This window comes from Lepus europaeus, chromosome 11 (genome assembly GCF_033115175.1).
Source record: "Lepus europaeus isolate LE1 chromosome 11, mLepTim1.pri, whole genome shotgun sequence".
In the NCBI taxonomy this organism is placed as follows: domain Eukaryota; kingdom Metazoa; phylum Chordata; class Mammalia; order Lagomorpha; family Leporidae; genus Lepus; species Lepus europaeus.
The window spans coordinates 116,432,366-116,455,741 of NC_084837.1; the positions used below are offsets into that span (position 1 = coordinate 116,432,366).

The following is a 23,376-nucleotide window of genomic DNA, read 5'->3' on the forward strand; positions in this document are numbered from 1 at the left end:
CTTCAAGGGAAGGAATTAGGCCTGCCTTTATGATACAGCAAACTCTCCTTTACTTCAGGTCAGCTGACATTAGATATTCATCACACCTATAAAACACCTTCCCAGCAGGATCTAGGCTCACATTTAACCAAACAACTGAGCACTGTAGGCAAACCAAATTGACAGGTAATGTTTAGCCATTTCTAAATATGCAGTGCTATTGTACAAATAGTTGAATATGAATATAGAGGATTTCCTAAAGAGCTCATGGTAATTCAGCATACAAATTATCTTTTTTTTTTTTTTTTGACAGGCAGAGTAGACAGTGAGAGAGAGAGAGAGAGACAGAGAGAAAGATCTTTCTTTGCCGTTGGTTCACCCTCCAATGGCTGCCGCGGCTGGCGCACCGCGCTGATCCGAAGGCAGGAGCCAGGTGCTTCTCCTGGTCTCCCATGCGGGTGCAGGGCCCAAGCACTTGGGCCATCCTCCACTGTACTCCCTGGCCATAGCAGAGAGCTGGCCTGGAAGAGGGGCAACCGGGACAGAATCTGGTACCCCAACCGGGACTATAACCCGGTGTGCTGGAGCCACTAGGCGGAGGATTAGCCTGTTGAGCCACGGCACCGGCCACAAATTATCTTGATCAGAGCTAATAAAGTAGTTCATTTTGGCAGAAGATTTTTTTTTTTTCTGAAATCTGTGGCCTTTAATTGACATCTACATAGGGAGCATATCTCCTATAATGACACGGAAAGTCTCTGAGCAAAACAGATCAAATCCTTGTTTGGGCAGATGCCTGGGACACAGCGGCGGCTGGTGGGGTCAGCGTCTGGGGACCGAGGTGAATATCTGCAAGCCGTGCATCTCCTTGATTTCTTCTTTGAGTGCCTGGTTAACCATCTGGTGCTGCTGGATGGTTCTCTTCTCTTTGAAGTCTTCCAACTTGAATTTTTTTTTTTTTGACAGGCAGAGTGGACAGTGAGAGAGAGAGACAGAGAGAAAGGTCTTCCTTATGCCATTGGTTCACCCTCCAATGGCCGCCGCGGCCGGCACGCTGCAACTGGCGCACTGCGCTGATCCGAAGGCAAGAGCCAGGTGTTTTTCCTGGTCTCCCATGCGGGTGCAGGGCCCAAGGACTTGGGCCATCCTCCTCTGCACTCCTGGGCCACAGCAGAGAGCTGGCCTGGAAGAGGGGCAACCAGGACAGAATCCGGCACCCTGACTGGGACTAGAACCCAGTGTGCCGGCGCCACAGGCGGAGGATTAGCCTATTGAGCCGCGGCGCCAGCCCAACTCGATTTTGATCTCGTACATGGCCCTACAGCCCCCGGTGAGGTCGGTGACTTTGATAGCTGTGGCTCGAGGAAACTTCTCTCTCAGAATCAGGGTCACCCTGAGCTCCCCCTTGCTCTGCGAAGCAAATGTGCCATGGGCACAGCGAAGAGGAAGCCCGCGATCCTGCGGAGCATTCCCGTTGCTGCGGCTGGGCCCCACATCGTCATGCCCAGCTTCCGCTGCCCGTGGCCCCGAAGATTTTTTTTTTTTAATAGGAAACTTTTATTTAATAAATAGAAATTCCGAAAGTACAGTTTTTAGATTATAGTGGTTCTTCCCCTCATAACCATCCTCTCACCTGCAAATCATCCTGTCTGCTACTCCCTCTACCATCCCATTCTTCATTAAGATTCATTTTAAATTATCTTTATATACAGAAGATCAACTCTATACTAAGTAAAGATTTCAACAGTTTGCACCCACACAGACACACAAAGTATAAAGTGCTGTTTGAAGACTAGTTTTACTGTTAATTCTCAGTACAACACTTTAAGGACAGAGGTCCTACATGGGGAGCAAGTACACAATGACTCCTGTTGTTGATTTAACAATTGACACTCTTATTTATGTTAGTAATCATCTGAGGCTCTTGTCATGAGCTGCCAAGGCTATGGAAGCCTTTTGAATCCACAGACTCTGTCAGTATTTAGACAGGCCCATATGCAAAGTGGAAGTTCTCTCCTTCCTTCAGAAAAAGGTACCTCCTTCTTTGATAGTCCCTTCTTTCCACTTGGATCTCACTCATGGAGATCCATCATGTAGGTCATTTTTTTTCCACCGGGTCTTGGCTTTCCATGCCTGAAATGCTCTCATGGGCATTTTAGCCAGATTTGAATGCCTTAAGGGCTGATTCTGAGGCCAGAGTGCTGTTTAGGGCATTTGTCATTCTATGAGTCTGCTGTGTATCCCACTTCCCATGTTGGACTGTTCTCTCCTTTTTAATTCTATCAATTATTCTTAGCAGACACTGTTCTTATTTATGTGATCCCTCTGGCACTTAATCCTATCTTTATGATCAGTTAACGTGTATGGCTGAAGATCTTTAAGCACTTGAAGTGGTTAACAAACCATGGCCTAGTACCTATTTTTTATAAATGAACATTTAGTAGAAGATTGCCATACTTATTCATCACATGTGGTCTATGGCAGTCTTCATTCTACAGTGGCAGAGTGGAGAGTACTTAGAACAAAGACCAATCGTGACCTACATTGCTTACTATTTAGCCTTGTGCAAAAAATATTAGCTAACACCTAAATGGTACACATAGGTAAGGTGCCTATGGTCTTGTTCTGTTATGGTCCACTTCTAGTTTACTGTTTCCATTCAAGTGTGAATGTGTCCTCATTAGATTTTATAGTAACATTGTTTCATTGTTTGAAGCCACAACGTTTATTAGATTAACAAAAATTAGTGATTTCTTAAGTTTGGCCTAGTGGTTAGGACTCCAGTTGGGGCACCATGTCATATCAGACTGCCTGATTTTGATGCCTGGCTCCGGCTTCTGACTGCAGCTTTCTGCTAACGTAGACCTTGGGAGGCAGCAGTTATGACTCAGGTCACTGGGTTCCTGCCACCCACGTGGGAGGCCTGGATTAAGTTCCTGGCTCTGACTTTATCGTGGCCAAGAACTGGCTGTGGTGGGAGCCATCTTTCTGTCTCTCAAATAAATTTAAAGAAATCATATGTTTTAATTCTATTTTTTGATGACATGTTTGAACCTCTCCCCATAAAATATCTGTAATATAGTTGAGTTAGTCTACAAGATATATGTGTTTCAAAACTAAAGAATAAATTGCAGCTGTAATTCTTGGAGAGAAACTAGGATCTGGATTCAGACAGTCCAAGATTTAGATTTAATGGCCTAAACCAACATTTGTTTTACTTTCTGTTGACTCTGGGCTCCGCTGCATGGTTGTCCTGCTGGTCTGTGACTGCAGTTGTCTGGTGTCTCCATCAGGACTGGGATCAAGGTGATTGCACTGAGGTGTTTAACACCTCATGCTGTCTGGCAGGGCTGGTGTGGCTGGGCTCTTTCTCTCTCATGGTCTGTTATCCTTGGGGCTTCTTTTCCAGTGTGCCAGCAGCATTCCAAGTAAAGCTATCTCTCAATGGAAGGAGTGGCAGAGTCGCATCACAAAGGGAGGGACTTAAGGGAGTGAGAGGAATGAGTACCAGCTGTGCAGTCCTCCACTGTAAGTTACTTGGCCTCTTTTTACTGCAGTTGGAAAGCAGGAATGACTTTATGAGTACAATTGAGGAGTTCCGCTTAAAATTTAACAGTTATGAAATAGGACACTTAGAAATGTTTCCTGGTGTTGGAATTTATTTTATTTTAAATGCATTTTAAATGCTATGTTTTATTTTAAATGCATTTTAAATGCTGTGTTTTACAATAGATCTAGATATGAGAATTACCATTCTTTAAGATTTTTATATTTTATTTGAAAGAGTTACAGAAGAGAGAGAGAAAGAGAGAGAGAGAGAGTGTGTGTGTGTATGTATGTGTGTTCTTTGATCTGCTGCCTCACTCCTCACTCCTCAAATGGCCCTAGCATTCTTTCTCATTATTAATTTGACCATGTATTTTAACATGAGAAACACACTTTAAGACAAATTGGAAGCTGTGTGGGAAGATTTACACATTTGTATAGGAGTATTTAATAATTAAAAGGAAAAGCAATTAACTTCTAATGTGTTTACAGAAACATTTCTATAACCCTCTGTTTTTAAATGTAACTGTTTATAGTAGCCATTTAAAATTTTAAGAATATTGGCTATTAGTGTAAGCCAGATTGTTTTAAGTTTAATTTTTGAAGGGTCTTTTGAGTTCTAGCAAACTTTTTTTTGTTTGTTTAATGTTTCTTTGCAAAGCCAAGAAAAACTAGGAAGCCAAAGGAACAAAAATATCTTTTGTTGCTTTTACATTGTGGTCAAATTCCATCAGAGTCCATTTTGAAGTATACTAGTGCAAGGTGTCCGGCGCACAACAAATCTTCCCAGGCAGACGAATCAATTCATTCACAGGCTTTTATTGGGGTTCCGCTCCTGGGCGAGGTTCCCCGGTCCCAACAGAGTGGGGGCCAGGGAAGTAGCGCGTCAGAGATTGGGAGGGCTCTTTTTATAGATTCAGGGCATGGGGGGTTAAAGGTTGAGGCAGGTCTGATCCTCATTGGTTGACCTTTAGGCACCCGCAGGTACCTTGACAAGGACTTTTCTTCCCTGGAAGTACAGGTAGGAACTTTCCATTCCCGGAAGTATAGGCCTTCCCTCCATGCGGATCCCAAAACTACCAACTAGGATACTTAAAAAATATATATGGCAAAAGGAATTAAAAGGTAAGTTAATTTTGCTGCAAATAAAATCTTGAAATCCATGAATTGTCTTTGTATAATACAGTTATTTCATAAACTTTTTGAAATATCCTTGTGTATGTTTTTTTTTCTTATTTTGTACCTCTTCAAATTGTTTTGAAATATTTATCAGATGCTGGCAAAAACTGTTTGTTAAAACTTAGCAGTGGTTACTCTGTTCATTGGTGTGTAGAAGGATGGAGAACCATAATTGACCCTCCTTGATTTTTACCTTTGTATTTTAAAAAGTTTACTTGTTATGTTCAAGCATTTTAAGAACTTTAGTTTTAATACATTTTTTAAAGAGATATCAAGGAGGGATGGGCATTTGGTGTAGCAGTTAAGACACCACTTGTGTTGGCTGCATCCCAGTTTGGAGTTCCAGTTCTTCTCCGGAGTCAGCTTTTAGCGGGTGCACGCCCGTGAGGCAGCAGGGGAAGGCTCAAGTCCTTGATTTCTGGCCACCCAGATGGGAGACGTAGATTAAGTTTCTGGTTCCTACCTTTGTTTGTTTATTTCCCTCCCTCCCTCCCTCCCTCCCTCCCTTTCTCCCTTCCTTCTTTCCTCAGAGCTTTTTTCTTGTATTACATGCATTATACTTTGTCGGATTTATGATCTCTTCATTTATTTACTTTATAATTTAATGCTACTTCTGAGGAAGGGTGAGATAAGTAGAACTATAAAATAAGTGATACTTATTAAAATTGCCAAGGCAGCATCCTGCTTGTATTCTTATCCTCTCTTTTGAGTACCTAGACTGTTTTATTAGAGGGACACATACCTGCTTTGGGAAGGAGTAGACAGCCTGGTATACAGCGGAGTGGAAGAGAATCGGACTGTGCGCCTAGGACATCGTGGCAACGCAGTGCTTTCTGATTTCAGTTTGTAACACAGTTTTTCAGATTTCTCAGTCATCTTAGAGCATTAAGAAACTAGATTTATTATTTAAATGATATATTTGGGGCAAGTATTTGGCCTACTGGTTTAGATGCCCAAATTATATCAATCATTATCATCATCTTTTTGTCCTTGCTATTTTTATGTTGAGAAATCCAAAAAAGGGAAGATTAAGCTTACGATTGGCTTGGTCAGAAGGATGGTGGATAGGATATAATTTTCCCTTTCCTTGTGGTCCTGACTGTGGATTGTGGTGGATGAAGAGGAGAGCTGGGTGGGGCAGAATTAAATAAGGGTATCACAGTGGCAGGGGGCAGGGAGAAAGAAGCTGGTAGTACAGCTTTGGCGTCCTGGTTTATTATAGTCCTCTGCCTTTCCTTTTCTGTTACATGAGCTCTGATACCCTGTTACATAAGAGAGAGGAATAGATGACCTTTGGGCTGAATGGGGTGGGTGAATATTTCTAACCATCACCAACTCAGAGAGCTCTAGAACGGTTCTGAGTTGTGCAGCCTCATCTTTAAGGAATGTTCCTGCTTCGTGAGCTCTGCTCTCTGCCCTTTGCTCACTTGTGAATTGTGGTAGAGATTGTTTGGGTTTGATAGCCAGGATGTTAATAATTACGGGGAACCTACTATAGCATCCCATTTTCTTTGTTTCAGTTTGGTATTTTGGGATAATTTGCCTAAATATACATGTTATTTGGTTTTATTTAGAAGAATATACATCCCTTCCCTAAATGGAAGGGCTTGGATTTAATTGGCTCTGTGTTCTTTTTCTCAAAGGCCCTTATCCTTATCATTAGCATGTATAATTTTTTTTTTTTTTTGTGGTTGATGCTTTAGCATAGTTCCTTGCAAAGTTTGTTTAGGTTTCTAGGTCTGAAGTGGGTGAGGTCCATTATGTTATCTGCTGTTGTCACTCTAGAAAAGAGCTGTGGAAGCTGTGGGGTTCTTGTCTTCATGCAAGAAAGAATTCAGAGGTGAGACAGAGAGTGAAGTGACAAGGTTTTATTGGGAATAGGGCATCTGTCAGAATGGAAGGGACAGATAGAGTGCCCAGCCACTCCGCCTCTCCTCTCTTAGTGTAATTCTGACTTTTGAATAAACAAATAAATCTTTAACAACAACAACAAAAACATGGGAGAGGGAGAGGGGGAGGGGGAGAGGGAGGGGGAGATGATTGGCCTCAATGGCCGGAGCTGCGCTGATCCGAAGCCAGGAGCCAGGAGCTTCCTCCGGGTCTCCCACATGGGTGCAGGGGCCCAAGGACTTGGGGCATCTTCTACTGCTTTCTCAGGCCATAGCAGAGAGCTGAATTGGAAGTGGAGCAGCCAGGTCTGGAACTGCTGCCCTTATAGGATGCTGGCACTTCAGGCCAGGGCATTAACCTGTTGCACCACAGCATGCTGGCCCTTGGACTCTTGGTTTTTAAGGGAGTCTCTTTACCTCCTCCCCCTAATCCTCCAGGACAAAGGATGGGGAGCCCTGGAGAAAGGGTTTGTTGGGTGAAAATTGGCAAATTCCTCCCCAGATTTGCTGGCCCCAGGCAGAGCAGAGAGGCTTCCCTTAGGGCATCTGTGAAAGTTTTATTTCCCCATGTTATCAGGTGAGGAAACTCATTTGGTCTTGGGGAGAGAATTCTCCTGGGAGCTTTCTTTGGGGCAAGAACTGGAACCACCTGGAAAGCTGTCAGGGTCTGAGCAGGACTTTGAAGTGTGAAATGCTGGGCTTCTGGGGCTTCCGAAGCTGGTGCTGGTTTCTTCAGGCCCCTGTCAGACAAACAGGCTAATTTTTAACTTCCTACCTAACACTGTGTTCAAGTAACTGATGAATCTTGTCAAAATGTCAAGGTAATGTTAAGATTCAACTGCCGGCCTGTGCTGTGACCTAGCTGGAAAAGCCACAGCCTGCAGGGCCAGCATCCCTTATGGGCGCTGGTTCAAGACCCAGCTGCTCCACTTCTGATCCAGCTTTCTTCTGTTGCCTGGGAAAACAGTAGAAGATGGCCCCAAAGCCTTGGGCCCCTGCACCCCCGTGGGAGACCTGAAAGAAGCGCCTGGCTCCTGGCTTCAGATTGGTGCAGCTCTGGCCTTTGTGGCCATTTGGGGAGTGAACCAGCAGATGGAAGACCTCTCTCTCTCTCTGCCTCTCCTTCTCTCTGTGTAACTCTGACTTTCAAATAAAGAAATATATCTTTTTATTTTATTTTATTTGACAGGTAGAGTTATAGACAGAGAGACAGAAAGGTCTTCCTTCTGTTGGTTCACTCCCCAAATGGCCACTACAGCCGGCGCTGCACCTATCCGAAGCCTGAAGCCAGGTGTTTCTTCCTGGTCTCCCATGCGGGTGCAGGGGCCCAAGCACTTGGGCCATCCTCCGCTGCCCTCCTGGGCCACAGCAGAGCTGGACTGGAAGAGGAACAACTGGGACTAGAACCTGGTGCCATATGGGATACCGGCGCTGCAGGTGGAGGATTAACCAAGTGAGCCACGGTGCCGGCCCCATAAATAAATCTTTTTAAAAAAAGATTCAGCTGCTTTTACTCTATAAATTCTTGGGAGTGAAAATATTAGTATGTTATGCTGATTTTTTCCTTTGAACTTGATTCTAAAGTGACTGAAACATCTCTGTGAAAAGGTGTTTTCTTTAATCTCTGAAAAAATCATTTTTTTTTTAACCTAGAAACCTTTTATTTAAGGTAGACAAACTTCATGCATTTTGAATATACAAATTTAGGGACATAGTGATTCTTCCCACCCTTCCTCCATCCCACCTGCACTACTACCCTTCTTCCTCCTCTCTCTCTTATTCCCATTCAATTAACTTTATACTCTTAAGATTAACCTATACTAAGTAAAGAATTCAACAAATAGTATGAAAAAATAATACCTGTTCCTCAACAGTTGAGACAAGGGCTGTTCAAAGTAAGTGCATCACAAAGTATCAGTTTTACTTCTATAGATTACCTTTTAGGTACTCTCTTAGTTACCACAGATCAGGGAGAACATATGGTATTTATCTTTTTGGGATTGGCTTATTTCACTTATTAAAAATTAGTTCACAAATTAAAAATGTTTGTTGTAAAGCTGAGGAATTCTTTTTTTACCTAAATATATATATATAAAAATCTTTGAGGTCATATTTTAAATTTACATTATAGTCTAAGAGGTCAGCTAGTATACAGTAAAGGGATCATATTTCAGCAGGAATGTGGGGAAGGACTATGAAGAATAAGATGCAAAAGATCCATTTCACTCATTTACAGTAAAATTTAAACTAACCACAGATCATTAGAACTCTAGTAGAGTGTCATTTTTAATAATTTGAAGATATAAAGAAAATTTGATAAAACTCCACCTGTAGCAGTACTGATACATGCAAACATTTCTTTCAGTCCCATGTTTTGATCTAGTGTCCGCCTTCCCCTCCATCCTAGCTTCCCTTTGAGACAGTCTTGCTCACCATGCATCAGCTCCATTGGCCTTTCAACAGGCCCAGCTCTGGCACCAGTGGTTCCCTTTGTCTGGAACATCAGCCCTCATAGCCTGCCTCCTCTTTGAAACTCAGTTTCCTTACTCAGCACCCAGCTGACAGTCTCCCCGGCACTTCCATCCCGCCTTCTTCTCTGTGTCTCCTGACAGTGTCCTGTAGTCCTCAGTTGTTTACTCTCTGTCTTTGCCATTAGTGGCTAAAGTATCCTTAGGAGGAAGACTTGCTCTGCTCACTGCAGCAGCCCCAGTGCTATGCCCAACAGGTGGTCAGTGTTTCACACAAGTTTACACATGCAAATAGGAAAGCTTCCATCTTTAATTGCTATATTGGCCACCTAATTTATTACATTTAAATTTTTATGAGATATTTGCATTTTTAGATCAAATATTTTTTTCAGATGCTGAGAGAAATGGAAATATATTAATTAGTAGAAAGAACAATTGAACAAGAAGTGAAAACAAGGATTAGCTAATCTTTTGCTAGTGCCCAAAACCTTTTGTTACTGGGTGCTTATTAATAAATTCGCAATATTAATAAGCTTGTGGGTTCTTGCCTTATATTCAGAGAAGAATTTTGAATACTGGCACAAACGAATGGGGCAGCATGGTAAGTTTTAAGTGTTTTATTCAGTGAGGTACATGCATAGGAGAGTGAGGGCCCTATCTAAAAGAGAGGGAAACCTGGATTCATACCGAGCAGCAGGATCAGCCATGTGGAGGAGCACACAGGCCAGAAAGCATGGCGCTGGTAGCCCAAAGGCCACCCGCCCAGAAGGTGCAGGGCAGCCAGGGCTTGCAATGACGAAAGAGGCAAAAAGCAAAAAGGGCAGGGCACACTGTGTCTCAGGCCTTTAATCCACTTCCAAAGGGGAGTGGCTAATTAGTCTGATTGGCAGGTGGGAACACAGGTGTGGCCAGGTAGGGGGATGCGATCACATAGGGGCTGTGGTGAAGGCATGGTCTTCCAGCTCACAAACCTGATCAATTTTATTCTATATGTCTGCCAACAACACTTTTACCTCCTTGGAAGAGCGAAGGCTCAAGGTTGAGATGATCTTCTCTGGGTAATGATGTAATCAATCATGCTTGCATAACGAATTCTCCAGGAAACCCTGAAAGGACAGGGTTTAGTGAGCTTCCTGGTTGCTGATCACCTGCAGGTACCTGGAGGCTGACAAGGAAGTGACAAGGAAGCTCTGAGCCCTCTTTCATATACTTTTCCTTATGCATCTCTTCATGCAGCTGCTCATCTGTATCCTGTGTAGTGTCTGCTATAGTAAGTGGGTAAATTGTAAGTAGTGTTTCCCTTAGGCCTGTGAGCTGCTCCAGCAAATCAGTCAGACTGGGAACCTTGCCTGGAGCATGCAGTTGGCATCTGTCTTGGGGTGTGTGTGTGTGTATGTGTGCTTTAAAGATTTATTTATTTATTTATTTATTTTGACAGGCAGAGTTAGACAGAGAGAGAGAGAGAGAGAGAGATAGAGAGAAAGGTCTTCCTTTGCCGTTGGTTCACCCCTCAAATGGCCACTATGGCCGGCATGCTGCAGCGATCCTAAGTCAGGAGCCAGGTGCTTCCTTCTGGTCTCCCATGTGGGTGCAGGGCCCAAGGACTTGGGCCATCCTCCACTGCCTTCCCGGGCCACAGCAGAGAGCTGGACTGGAAGAGGAGCAACGGGGGACAGAATCCGGTGCCCCAACTGGGACTAGAACCCGGTGTGCTGGCGCCACAGGCGGAGGATTAGCCAAGTGAGCCGCGGCACTGGCATATTTTATTTGCAAGACAGAGTTACAGAGAGAGGTGGAGATGGAGAGAGGTCTTCCATCTCCCCAAATGGCCACAAAGACTGGAGCTGCACTGATCTGAAGCCAGGAGCCAGGAGATTCTTCTTGGTTTCCCACCTGGGTGCAGGGGCCCAAGGTTTTGGGCCATCTTCTACTGATTTCTCAGGCTATTAGCAGAGAGCTGGATCGAAGTGGAGCAGGGATGGGAGAGAGGGAGGGGGAGGGAGAAAGGAAAGAGAGGGGAGGGGAAGGTCTTCCATCTGCTGGTTCACTCCCCAGTTGGCTGCAACAGCCGCAGCTGTACCCATCTAAAGCCAGGAGCCAGGTGCTTCTTCTAGATCTCCCATGTAGGTGCAGGGACCCAAGGCTAGGCCATCTTCAACTGCTTTCCCAGGCCATAGCAGAGAGCTAGATTGGAAGTGGAGCAGCCAGGTCTTGAACTGGCACCCATATGGGATGCGGGCACCATAGGGACAGCTTTACCTGCTACGCCACAGTGCCTCCGCCCCTGAGCACGCCCCCAGTACTTTTAAAATTTTGTATCATGGGGCCGGTGCTTCATTTCCCAAAGTCTCACAACAGTTTGTACTGGGCCAGGCTGAAGTGAGAACTCCATTTGGGTCTATTATAATGGTAGCAGGGACTTAAGCGATCTCCTGCTGCCTCACAGGTTTGCATTAACAGGAAGCTGGATTGGAAGTGGAGCAATCTGCACTCCAACTAGCACTCCAATCTGGGGTACAGGCATCCCAAGTGGTATCTGAACATGCTGCACTACAATGCCCACTCCTTAAGTGAATTTTTTTATGGTGATTTCAGTTATTGTTCAGTTAGATCTCTGTGGTGAAATGGTGTTACATTTATTTTCTCGAGATAACTATTTTGGCTACACTGTGTATATTTTGACTTGTTCCATTCTATATTGGGTGATCATCTTTTCAAATCAGTGTAGTAACAGACTGCAGAAACTTACTTGCTACAATATAAGTATATGATATATACTGTATTTTTTTAAAAAAACATTCCTTTTATAATAATTTTATTTAACATTATAAGGGTTGACTTGTAAGTATGTGCTATGGATTCACCAATACATATTTAAGTGTTAACAGCTCTTTAAAGAAGAGAGAGGTTTTCTTTAAGGATTACTGGGAGAAGTATGTGGACTTCTCTTGACATATTAGTGATACATTGAAGGGTCTTGGTGATAAGCAGATAATGCAGTTTAAAAATTCATATGACTGGGGCCAGCCCTATGGCGTAGCAGATAAAGCTGCCGCCTGCAGTGCCGGCATCCCATACGGGTGTCAGTTTGAGTCCTGGCTGTTCTACTCCGATCCATCTCTCTGCTATGGCCTGGGGAAGCAGTGGAGGATGGCTGAAGTCCTTAGGCCCCTGCGCCTGCATGGGAGACCCGTTGGTTCACTCCCCAGATGGCCGCAACAGCCAGAGCTGCACCGATCTGAAGCCAGGAGCCAAGTACTTCCTCTCGGTCTCCCACATGGGTGCAGGAGCCCAAGCACTTGGGCCATCCTCTGCTGCTTTTTCCAGGCCATAGCGGAGAGCTGGATCGGAAGGGAGCAGCCGGGACTAGAGCTGATGCCCATATGGGATGCTGGTGCCGCAGGCGGAGGATTAACCTACTGTGCCACGGTGCCAGCCCTGGAACTTATTTTTAAAGTTGTTTTTATTCTTAATTGTGCTGAAAAATATAAAATTGACCAAGTTAACCATTGTGAAGTATGTACAGTTCAATAGTTATTGTTCATATTTTTGTGCACTGAGTTTGCAAAACTTTTCATCTTTCAGAACAGAAACTGTATATCCATTAAACAACAACGCCCCATTTATGCCCCCTCCTACCCTCATCTTCAAAATTTTCTATTTTCTGGCTCCATGAAAGTTGAACCTTTATAGCATTTATTTCCATGACTGGCTTGTTAAACTTAGCGTAATATCTTCAAGTTTCCTCCATGTTGTAGCGTGTGACAGAACTTCCTTAACACTGAATAATATTCTATTGCATGTATAGACCATATTTTGTTTTTCCATTCATTTACCAAAGATATTTGGGTTGCGTCACTCTTGGCTATGCAGTTATTTCTTTATGACCTTATTTTCAATTCTTTTGGGTGTATACTTGGAAATGGCATTCCTAGATTATATAGTAGTTCTGTTTTTAACTTTATACAGAACCATCAAATGTGTCCCGTAGTGATTGCACTATTTTGTAGTACAAACAGTGCAGAAAGATTCTAAATTCTCCAAATGCTCACTAACATTTGTTCTATTCTTTCCTTTTTCTTTTTTTAATGGTAGGTATCCTGATAAGTTTGAGGTCATATCTCATTGTGGTTTTGATTTACCTTTCTTTAATGATTAGTGACATTTAATGTCTTTTTGTTTGCATGTTGGCCATTTGTTTATTATCTTTGGAGAGAGATCTGTTCAAGCTCTCTGCCCATTTTTAATTGGGTTGTTTTCTTGTTTAGTCATTGGATATTTAAAATGAACTCTATATATTAACCCATTATTAGATATATGATTTGCAGGTATTTTTTCACATTCTGTCAGTTGCCTTTTCACTTTATTGATTGTTTCTCTTTCTGTACAGTTATTTTTAAGTTTGAGGTCGCCTCATTTATTGTTTTTGCTTTTGTAACCTATACTTTTGATGTCATATCAAATAAATCATTGCCAAATCCAATGTCTTGCAACGTTCTCATGTGTTTTCTTCTAACAGTTTTATAGTTCTGGGTCGTCCATTTAGGTCTCAGTCCATTTTGAGTAAATTTTTATATCAGGTGGAAGATAAAAGGCCAGCTTCATTGTTTTGTATGTGGATGTGCAGTTTTCCCAATACTGTTTATTGAGGAGATTGTCCTTTTCTTGTTATGTGATCTTGGCACACCTGTTGATCATTTGACCATATATATGTGAGAGTTCATCTGTGGGCTGCCTGTTCTGTTCACTGGTCTGTAAGTCTTTCTGTATACCAGTAATATATATTTAAAACATTTTTTGTTTGTTTATTTGAAAGACAGAGAAAGAGCAAGAGCACTTGCAAGAGAGACAGACAAAGGCTGGTACAGAGAAGTCTTGCATCTGCTGGTTTGCTCCCTAAATGTCCACAACGGTTGGGACTGGGCCTGGGCCTGACTCAAGAGTCCAGAATTGTATCTGGGTCTTCCAAATGGGTGTCTGGGGGCTGGCGTTGTGAGGTAGTGGGTAAAGCTGCTGCCTGCAGTGCTGGCATCCCATATGGGCACCAGTTCAAGTCCCGGCTGCTCCACTTTCAGTCCAACTTTCTGCTATGGCCTGGGAAGCAGTAGAAGAGGGCCCAAGGGCCCTGCACCTGCGTGGGAGCCCCAGGGGAAGCTCCTGGTTCCTGGCTTCAGATCGACACAGATTGACACAGCTGGGGATTGAACCAGCAGATGAGAGACCTCTTTCTTTCTCTCTCTCTGCCTCTCCTTCTCTTTCTGTGTAACTCTTTCAAATAAAAAGAAATAAATATTTAAAAACAAAAACAAAAACAAATAGGTGTCAGAGACTGACCTAGTTGAGCCATCACCGCTGCCACCAAGCGTGCATGTTAACAAGAAACTGAAATTGGAAGTGGGACTTGAACTCAGGCACTCCCATCTTATGTGTTGCCTTGACTGCTGTGCTAAAAGCCCACGCCAGCACCACACTACTCTGATCACTGTAGCATTGTAGTATGTTTTGAAATCAGGAAGTCTGAGTCTCCAGCTTTGTTCTTCCCTAGTCTGCTTGTATGAAGTTCTTTGAGATTCCATACGATGTTTAGGATGGGTTTTTCTAGTTGTGTAAAAAAAAAAAAAAAAAAAAATACCATTAGGATTTTGATAGCTATCCTCTTGATCTATAGATTGCGTTGGGTGATAATTTTAAGTCTTCAAAATCCATGAACACAAGACATCTTTCCATTTTTTTGTGTGTGGCTCCTTTGATATCTTTGAACAATGTTATGTTCTTATCAGCATATAGGGTCTTTAACCTGATTAAATTTATTCTGAAGGATTTAATTCTTTTTGATTCTATTGTAAATAGAATTGTTTTCTTAATTTTATTTCAGGTTGTTGCTTGTTAGTGTATAAAAATGCAAATGATTTTTGTGTACTGATTTTGTATCCAGCAATTTTGCTGAATTTGTTAAGATGTATAGAGTTTTAGGGTTTTCCACATACAGGGTCATGTCACCTGTGAGGTTTCACTTCTTCATTTCTAATTTGGATATGTTTTATTTATTTTTATTGCCTAGTTGACCTGATTAGGCCTTATGGTACTGTGTACAATAGAAGTGGCAAAAGCGGGTGGCGTTGTTCAGTGCCTGGTCTGAGAGGCAACACTTTCCATCTTTTACAACAGAGTAGGTGTTAGCAGTGGACTTTTTTTTTTGACAGGCAGAGTGGATAGTGAGAGAGAGAGACAGAGAGAAAGGTCTTCCTTTGCCATCGGTTCACCCTCCAATGGCTGGCGCACCACGCTGATCCGATGGCAGGAGCCAGGTGCTTCTCCTGGTCTCCCATGGGGTGCAGGGCCCAAGCACTTGGGCCATCCTCCACTGCACTCCCTGGCCACAGCAGAGAGCTGGCCTGGAAGAGGGGCAACCGGGACAGAATCTGGCGCCCCCAACCAGGACTAGAACCCGGGTGCCGGCGCCGCTAGGCCGAGGATTAGCCTGTTGAGCCACGGCGCCGGCCAGCAGTGGACTTTTTGTATATAGTCTCTATTGAGATAATTTCCTTCCATTCTTAGTTTGCTGAGTGTTTTTTTTTTTTTTTAATCGTGACAAGATCTTGATTGTTTTCAAGTACTTTTTCTACATCAACTGATATGATCATTTTTGTACTTCATTCTGTTAATGTGGTGTATTATACTGATTAATTTTTGTATCTTAATCTAGCCTTGTATTCCAAGAATAAATTTCACTTTCTAGTATGTCATCCTTCAGTGTGCTGTTAAAGTGGTTTACACTCTGATTTGAGTATTTGGCCTGTAGTCAAATTGCCTCCTCCCATTGTTTTATTTAAAAAGATAGTTTGTTTATTGAGGATACTTAAGTTCCATGGCTTGTGATTGGTTGATAGGCTTCAGAAGTCACTTCAATCTGTAGGTTCACTTGTACCTATTTTTCTTGCCATGTATTTTTTTAAGATTTATTTTTTTATTTGAAGGTCAGAGTTACACACAGAGAGAAAGTAGAGGGTGAGGGTAAGGGTGAGGGAGAGGGAGAGGGAGGAAGGAAGGGGGGGGGAGAGGGAGAGGGAAGAAGAGAGAAAGAGGGATGGAGGGAGGAAGAGAGAGAGAGAGAGAGAGAGAGAGAGAGAAAGTAAGCTGCTTCACTCCCCAGATGGCTGCAATGGCTGGAGCTGCACTGATCCGAAGCCAGGAGCCAAAAGCCTCCTCCAGGTCCCCACGTGGGTGCAGGGGCCTAAGGACATGGGCCATCCTCCACTACCTTCCCAGGCCATAGCAGAGAGCTGAATCAGAAGTGTAGCAGCTGGGACTCAACCAGCGCCCATATGCAATGCCAGCACTGTAGGCAGCAGCCTTACCCGCTGTGCCACTGCGCCGAGCCCCTCATGCCGTATTTTAAGAAACCATAATTTCCTCTGTGAATATCTCATTGCATCCTATAATGGGAGCCCTGTGAGATATATCTATATATCCATATGTAGACATATCTATCTATGTATCTATATATGTTTGTATCTATCTATCTAGTTGATTATGTCCTGTTATCCCCTGTGTGACTTGTAAATTGTTAGTTCTAGAGTTTTGGATGCATTTTTATTTCTTAAGTTGTGGTTTTTTTTTTTTTTTTTTTCAATTTAATTTTATTTGAAAGGGAGAAAGCCAGAGAGACCTGCAGACACACACACACACAGAGAAATAGAGAGAAAGAATCTTCCTGCCCATGACAACCAGGGCTAGGCCAGGCAAAAGCCAGGAGCCCAGAACTCAATGCAGGTCTCATGTGGGTGGCAGGGACCCAAGCACTTGTGGCTTCATCCACTGATTCTCACAGTGTTTATTCACAGGAAGTTGAATTGGAAGCAGAGTAGCTGGAACTCTTAGCAGGTACTCTGATAGGAGGTGTGGGCATCCCAAGCGGTGACTTAACCAATATACCACCTGCCTGTCTCATTTGTAAATTTTGCTTAGACTGTATTATAGGTTGGATAGGATTTGTCTTACCAAAACTCATGTAGCTGTTTAAACTCTGATTCCTTAGTGTTAATGATTACTTGATTAAGAATGGAGATTTGCTCTAATAATGGTATCTGAGAGTTAGGGCTGGTGGGAGGTCTTTGCGTTGTTGGGGTTGTGTCCTTGGAGGGAAGTTCTGAGAGGTTTGATTTATTTTAGACTTCAGCCTAAGTTTTTTCTCTCTCTACTTCCTCTCCCACCGTGTGATCTCTGCATTTACACCTGCCTTGAACAGCTGCCCTCGGATGCTGAACTTTGGGGCCACCTGATCCTGTAACCTTTCAGCTATTTCAAATAAACAATTTGTTTCCCCAAGACACTACTTTCAGGTAGTGGACTGATTCAGTGTTCATAGGTGATATATATCAGACCATCATGAGGTGCTTAGAATGAGGATCATTGCCTGGATCCATTAATTGAGAAGGGACTGCACAATTTTATGTTCTAATTCTGTCATTATATTTTTATTAGTTGTAGTACTTCATGAAGATAAACTTAACCTCATCAGTATTTGATTATTCAGTGAAATAGCTGTTGTATTAGTCAGGTTTTGTTACTTAAGTCAAATACTTGAGAGGAGCTACTTAGTAGGGAAGTAGTTGGAGATTCACAGTCTAAGATTGAATGTCCCCATTAGTCTGGCACTGGCAGTGGCAAAGTGGGTGTGGAGGAACAATCATGGAAAACCAGGAAGCAGAGAGACACTGGGAGCACACAACACTTATATAGTCCAGGTTTTCTTGAACTGTCTTTCAAGGGCAGACCTTCCATAAACTAACGACCTCCCACTAGACCTACCTCTTAGATGCCATAAATCAATCAAATCTCCTCTTAAATGCACCAACCATTAACATGTCTTGTAAAAATTATTTATTTGAATCTCAGAGAAAAATCCTCAAATGGTTGCAACACCTGGGGCCAGCCTGGGCCAAAACTCCAAGCCCAGCCAGGTCTCCCACATGGATGGTGGTGAGCCAAGTATTTGAACTGTCATGTGACACTGTCATGTGGCCTCCCAGAGTGCTCCTTAGCAGGAAGCTGGAATTGGAAGCAGATCCAGCATTCGACCCAAGTCCAAGATGGGCTGTGAGTGTCCCAAGGAACATGTTAACTCCTGCAGCAAATGCCTGCCCAGACTTTGGAGTTTAATGTCTACATGAGTTTTGGAACCAAGTCCTATTCAGTCTGTAACAGCTGACATAGGGATGGTAGAATGAATGCTTGAAATTTTTTTTAACTTCTTCGTTAATTTTTTTTAAAGACTTATTTATTTGAAAGACAGAGTTACAGAGAGAGAGAGAGAGAGAGAGAGAGAGAGAGAGATTTTTCATCTGCTGGTTCACTCCCCAGATGGCTACAACAGCTGGAGCTATGCCGATCTGAAGCCAGGAGCCAGGAGCTTCTTCGGATTCTCCCACGTGGGTGCAGGGGCCCAAGGACTTGTGCCATCTTCTGCTTTCCTAGGCCATAGCAGAGAGCTGGATCAGAAGAGGAGCAGCCGGGACTGGAACTGGTGCCCATATGAGATGCCAGCACTTCAGGCCAGGGCTTTAACCTGCTACACCACAGCGCCGGCCTCATTGGTTAGTTTTTTTTTTTTTTTTTTTGACAGGCAGAATGGACAGTGAGAGAGAGAGACAGAGAGAAAGGTCTTCCTTTTGCCGTTGGTTCACCCTCCAATGGCCACCGCGGCCAGCGCGCTGCGGCCGGCGCACCGCGCTGATCCGATGGCAGGAGCCAGGTGCTTCTCCTGGTCTCCCATGGGGTGCAGGGCCCAAGCACTTGGGCCATCCTCCACTGCACTCCCAGGCCACAGCAGAGAGCTGGCCTGGAAGAGGGGCAACCGGGACAGAATCCGGCGCCCCGACCAGGACTGGAACCCGGTATGCTGGCGCCACAAGGCGGAGGATTAGCCTATTGAGCCGCGGCGCTGGCCTCATTGGTTAGTTTTTTAAAAAATTTTTTGATGAGTGTCTTTGACCAGGAGCCCTGTAATCATCACCAGTGCCTACTATTTTTGGACCTTTTATATGCATTAGCTATTTGATTTTATTAAAGTACAGTCTGCCGTTTCCTTGCTTTGTAGTTGAGGAGACTGAGGCTCAGAAGGCATAAATTCCCCTCCAGTACCCAGCAGGGAGGTCGCAGAACTCTGTGTGTACCAGGTTTGCCTGTCTCCAGAACATGTTCTGTCACCACAGCTTAGAGTGCGTGCTGAGGGGCCTGGTGGGATTTGGAGAGTGTGAAGAACCACTTGAGGTTACTGGGGTAAGAGTCAAGAAGGGCCTTTCATTGACTTTAAGGATTAGGGTCTGTTTGCTCAGTTGCAATCAGCGGAGCCACTCTTGGGCTTCTGTCTTTGCCTTAGCTTAATATCTATGAGTATTTATTGTCTGAGTGTCTGTGCAGGTTACTGGGAAGCAGTGCTGCCGCTGTGTGTTCTAGATCTGACCTAGTTAGCAATTCAGTCCAAGAGAAAAGGATTCATGGAGGAGATTTGGATTCTTATCCTTAGGGATAAGAATCTACTGACCACCAAATTACTTAGATATCAGTCACATAGTTTGGCGCTGGTGTCATGGTGTAGTGAGTTAAGCTGCCTCCTGTGATGCCAACATCCTGTATGGGCACCAGTTGGAGTCCCAGCTGCTCCACTTCCAATCTAGCTTCCTGCTAATATGTTTGGGAAGGCAGCAGAGGATGGGCCAAGTGCTTGAGCCCCTGCTACCCGTGTGGGTGGCCCGGATGGAGTTCCAGGCTCCTGTCTGGCCTGGCCCAGCCCTGAGCTTTTGACTGTGTGGGGAGAGAACGAACCAGTGGTTGGAAGATCTCTTTCTGTCGCTGTTTCTGCCTTTCCCTCTGTATCTCTGCCTTTTCAATAGATAAATGTCTTTTAAAAAACCAGTTACATAGTTTCAAAAGAAACATAGAAGACACCTTTGGTAGCTAGTCCAGTTGGAGGGTTACTAGAGAAAGAGGCAGCTAAGGTAATGCACAGTGAACAACTGAAGCAATGGCAAATGCTCTGTAGTGCTTCACAGAGAGCGTGGCGTGGGGATGAAGACTGCGGAGTGGATGGGGTCCGAGGAGTGTTCTCTGAGGAGGTGACATTTGAGAAGCACCTGAATGAAAGGGAAGAAGAGCCCAACAGCAGCAGGGGACAGCAGAGGCAGGAATTTGCTTCAGGTTCTTGGGAAATAGCTACTGAAGGTGGTTGTGAGACTCGGAGAGTAGCAGCTGCAGACCAGCTCCTGCGTAGGGAGTTCAGTCCGGGCATGAGCATCTCCTTATACGGCTTTTGTTACTGTCCCAGGCTTTCCTCTTCCTTTTGATTTCCCTTGCCTTGCCTTTATTTTCCGATTTCAATAAAGAATGTCCTTGCTTTGTTAACCAAAGGACAGGGACTGAGTTCTGTCTCAGGTTTCCTCTGAAGACGGTGGAAATCCTATGTAGATTCCCTGGGTCCAGATAAATGAATCCACTGTAATATCATTGTAAAATCATTGTAATATCATTGTAAAATCATTGTTTAAATTATTCATAATGTAATTATTTAAAGTAATTGTAGCTCATTGTGTATATATTTTGTACTTAGGATAAGGGCCTGATGTTTTGGGTTTAGATAATCAGAAATAAATTTCTTGTTGATGTTCTTAACAGAATTTTGAACTGGCAGCATGACCCACGTGTGGCAGCTACCCTTGTTTCTACAAATTCTTGCCTTGGAGGTTTTGTATTTCCATGAAACAGTTTTCCTGAATGTGTCCTTTTAGAGGAAGTGTAAGTTATCCTCATGCTATTCTGGTAATTAGAGCATGGTGAGAAAACACGCTGAGCTTGTGGAAGTCCAAGTCCTGACAATGGAAGGGTGTCAGTACAAGTGAGGCTATCATGGAGGGCATGGAGAAGGTGTTAGTTCTGGTCTGGTTCAATATTTAATGTATATTCATGTCCTTTAGTATTTAATCTGTTTCATTGTTTTTTGGCCCACTGAATTCAGATAATTTGATAAAGTAGTTCTTTGTCCTAACAAGCAGGGTGCTAAACTTTGAAATTAAGAAAACTAAGGTCAATTTAAAATGTGTTGAAATATATTTATCACCCTGTGTCTAATGTCTTGGCAGGGCTATGGGCTCTTATTTAACCTACCAGGAGACAGACTGGCAGCAGCTGTCAGCTGAAACCTGGCTGTGTGCAGGAGACTGATGGGGACACAAAATAAAATGGAGAAAATTTCAAAGTACTACTCTGTGTGTGTGTGTGTGTGTGTGTTTCTTTAAATAAAGAATGACACATTCTCTTGGAATAGAATTTTATATTCTATTTGTTAAGGCTATTCTGACTTCATGAGAGATGATCCTAAGATTGAACTGTTTTTAAAAAATGTTTTGTATAAAGTCTGAATTTGTCTCTGAACAGCATCGTCACTGAGTCACACCAGCCAGCTGATATAATAAGCATGTTTTACAACCTGTTTGGCTCACGTTTCCCAGTAGACCTAAAATGTCAGAGGAAAAGCATGCATTTGCAATATATTCTTAGCTGCTCCTTTCTGTCACTCAGCTGTCAAGTCCTGTGGAGTCTGAAATAGAACCCACCAATGGGAGACAGGCTGCTCACTGTTTACTGGACTACTGGGCAGGCACAGCTTTATCATGCGCTGCAGCCTCCCTGTTGCTGTGTTTCCAAGCAGGATGCAGAGTGCTGTGCAGGGTTTCCAGTGGGTGCCTGCAAGGGAAAGACAGCTTCTAAGGAATGAGAAATAGGAGGAGTTAGTCCCTGACCTGGGGCTGATCTTCATCAAGTGCTACACAGGAAGAGAGATTATTTTCAAGCATTATGAAGACAGAGAAGGATCCCGAAGATGAAGAAAACGTCACTAGGGATCCAAGCTAAGTGTTGCTTGGCATGCGAGGGACTGGGTCACTGGTTAGGAGCTTGAGAGCTTTCTTTGTGAACTAGAGACTGTAACTCTGTACAGAGTATTTTGCTGTTAGTAACAAAAGCTGAATCCTGTGTATCATGAACTGTTGGCTTTCGTGTGCTCCTGAGAACAGGGTAGGTATCCAGTCCCGTGGGACACACAGGAGTCTCCTGTAGGTTTTCTGCACTGCCTGGTCTTAAAATGTCCTCTTTTTACTAGTTTTTGATTCTTTGTATTACTATTTTTTCCTGATTTATTCGAGTAGCAGATTGGAACAGTGTTAGAAAACATATGTTCTTGTTTCTTTTTCTGGGTTTAAAATCAGATTGATGGAATCTTAACAATTGTGCAGTAATACTGTTCAGTCACATTGGACCGGAAGTGAAAGCAGAGCTTGATGGAGTAGAATTGAGATCCACAAACGAATTTGAACCTTTCATCACATTTAAGAAGCTTTAATTTTTGATTTTACAGCTTTTTAGTGATTTAAGTAGCTTCTTTCTCCACCAGCAAGTTTACTTGGAAATAAATAATCTCAGTTCATTTGCAAGGATAAACTAATCAATTCAAAGCAAGTTTTTGTGTGTTAACTGTGACTTAATCTCTTAGGCATTTGTAAACATAGTGCCTGTTAAGCTTACTAGTACTACTGAAATTTACAGCCAGCATACCTTTTGTTTTAAAGCTAAGAAAAATGTAGTTCAGGCTTTCAGTCATAAAGTAGAGCTATTCTGGAGCTACTCACAGTTGGCAATTTGTACTTTAGATGTGAATCTCCAGATGTCAGCTAAATTAAAGATAACAGTTCTGAAGTCTCTGTAGGTACTGAGATCAGGTTCCATGAAAGTAGTATATTTGGAGAGTGAGTGAAGATTGTAACGTATTTATCATTTTTTTTTGCATTTATTTTTCACTTCTAATATTTGATGAGTTTATGATGGATTTATCCAGAAAGTTGGTACTGCTGACTTGGAGCTCAGAGTAGACAGACAAGCGGGTTGATCACACACTTGAGAAGAAATGCATCTGATTCATTTTCCCTGGGAGATTTCTACAGCACCAGAATTCCTGAGATAGGATTTGCTTTGTCAGTTAAGTGAAAATATGTGGACTTTTTTTTGTTGTTATTCTAATTTGATGTAAGATTTAAAAACCTAAAATTTTTACTTAACCGTTTATATAGAATATGTTTTAGTTTTAGTTTTTTTTTGTTCTGTGTTCTGTAATTTCTGCATATTGAGAAAAGACCCAGCATTTTGGCTTCAAAATATCTTGAACATATTTTCTACAAGCAATGGGAAAGATAATTTTGATGCAATTAAAATGTGTATTATATGGTATGTCCTCTTATTTTAAAAAACTATCCTTATCACTATAT

The 23,376-nt window shown here is 43.1% G+C and overlaps 1 protein-coding gene and 1 pseudogene across 7 annotated transcripts in view; one reads left to right on the forward strand and one right to left on the reverse strand.

Annotated features, from left to right (window-relative positions):
* Nucleotides 1–23,376, forward strand: part of UACA (uveal autoantigen with coiled-coil domains and ankyrin repeats) — a 117,559-nt gene that overhangs the window by 34,033 nt on the left and 60,150 nt on the right. The window contains exon 1 of one of the 7 annotated variants that reach the window (XM_062206555.1): nt 20,819–20,854. The exons of 5 other annotated variants lie outside the window; for them this stretch is intronic. In XM_062206555.1, the coding sequence (XP_062062539.1) occupies nt 20,834–20,854 (21 nt within the window). In that variant the 5' untranslated portion in view covers nt 20,819–20,833. Of the gene's footprint in view, nt 1–20,818; nt 20,855–21,775; nt 22,133–23,376 lie in introns of those variants that run through there. One more of the 7 variants, XM_062206554.1, reaches the window with a different exon arrangement.
* Nucleotides 802–1,481, reverse strand: LOC133769690 (bolA-like protein 3; annotated as a pseudogene).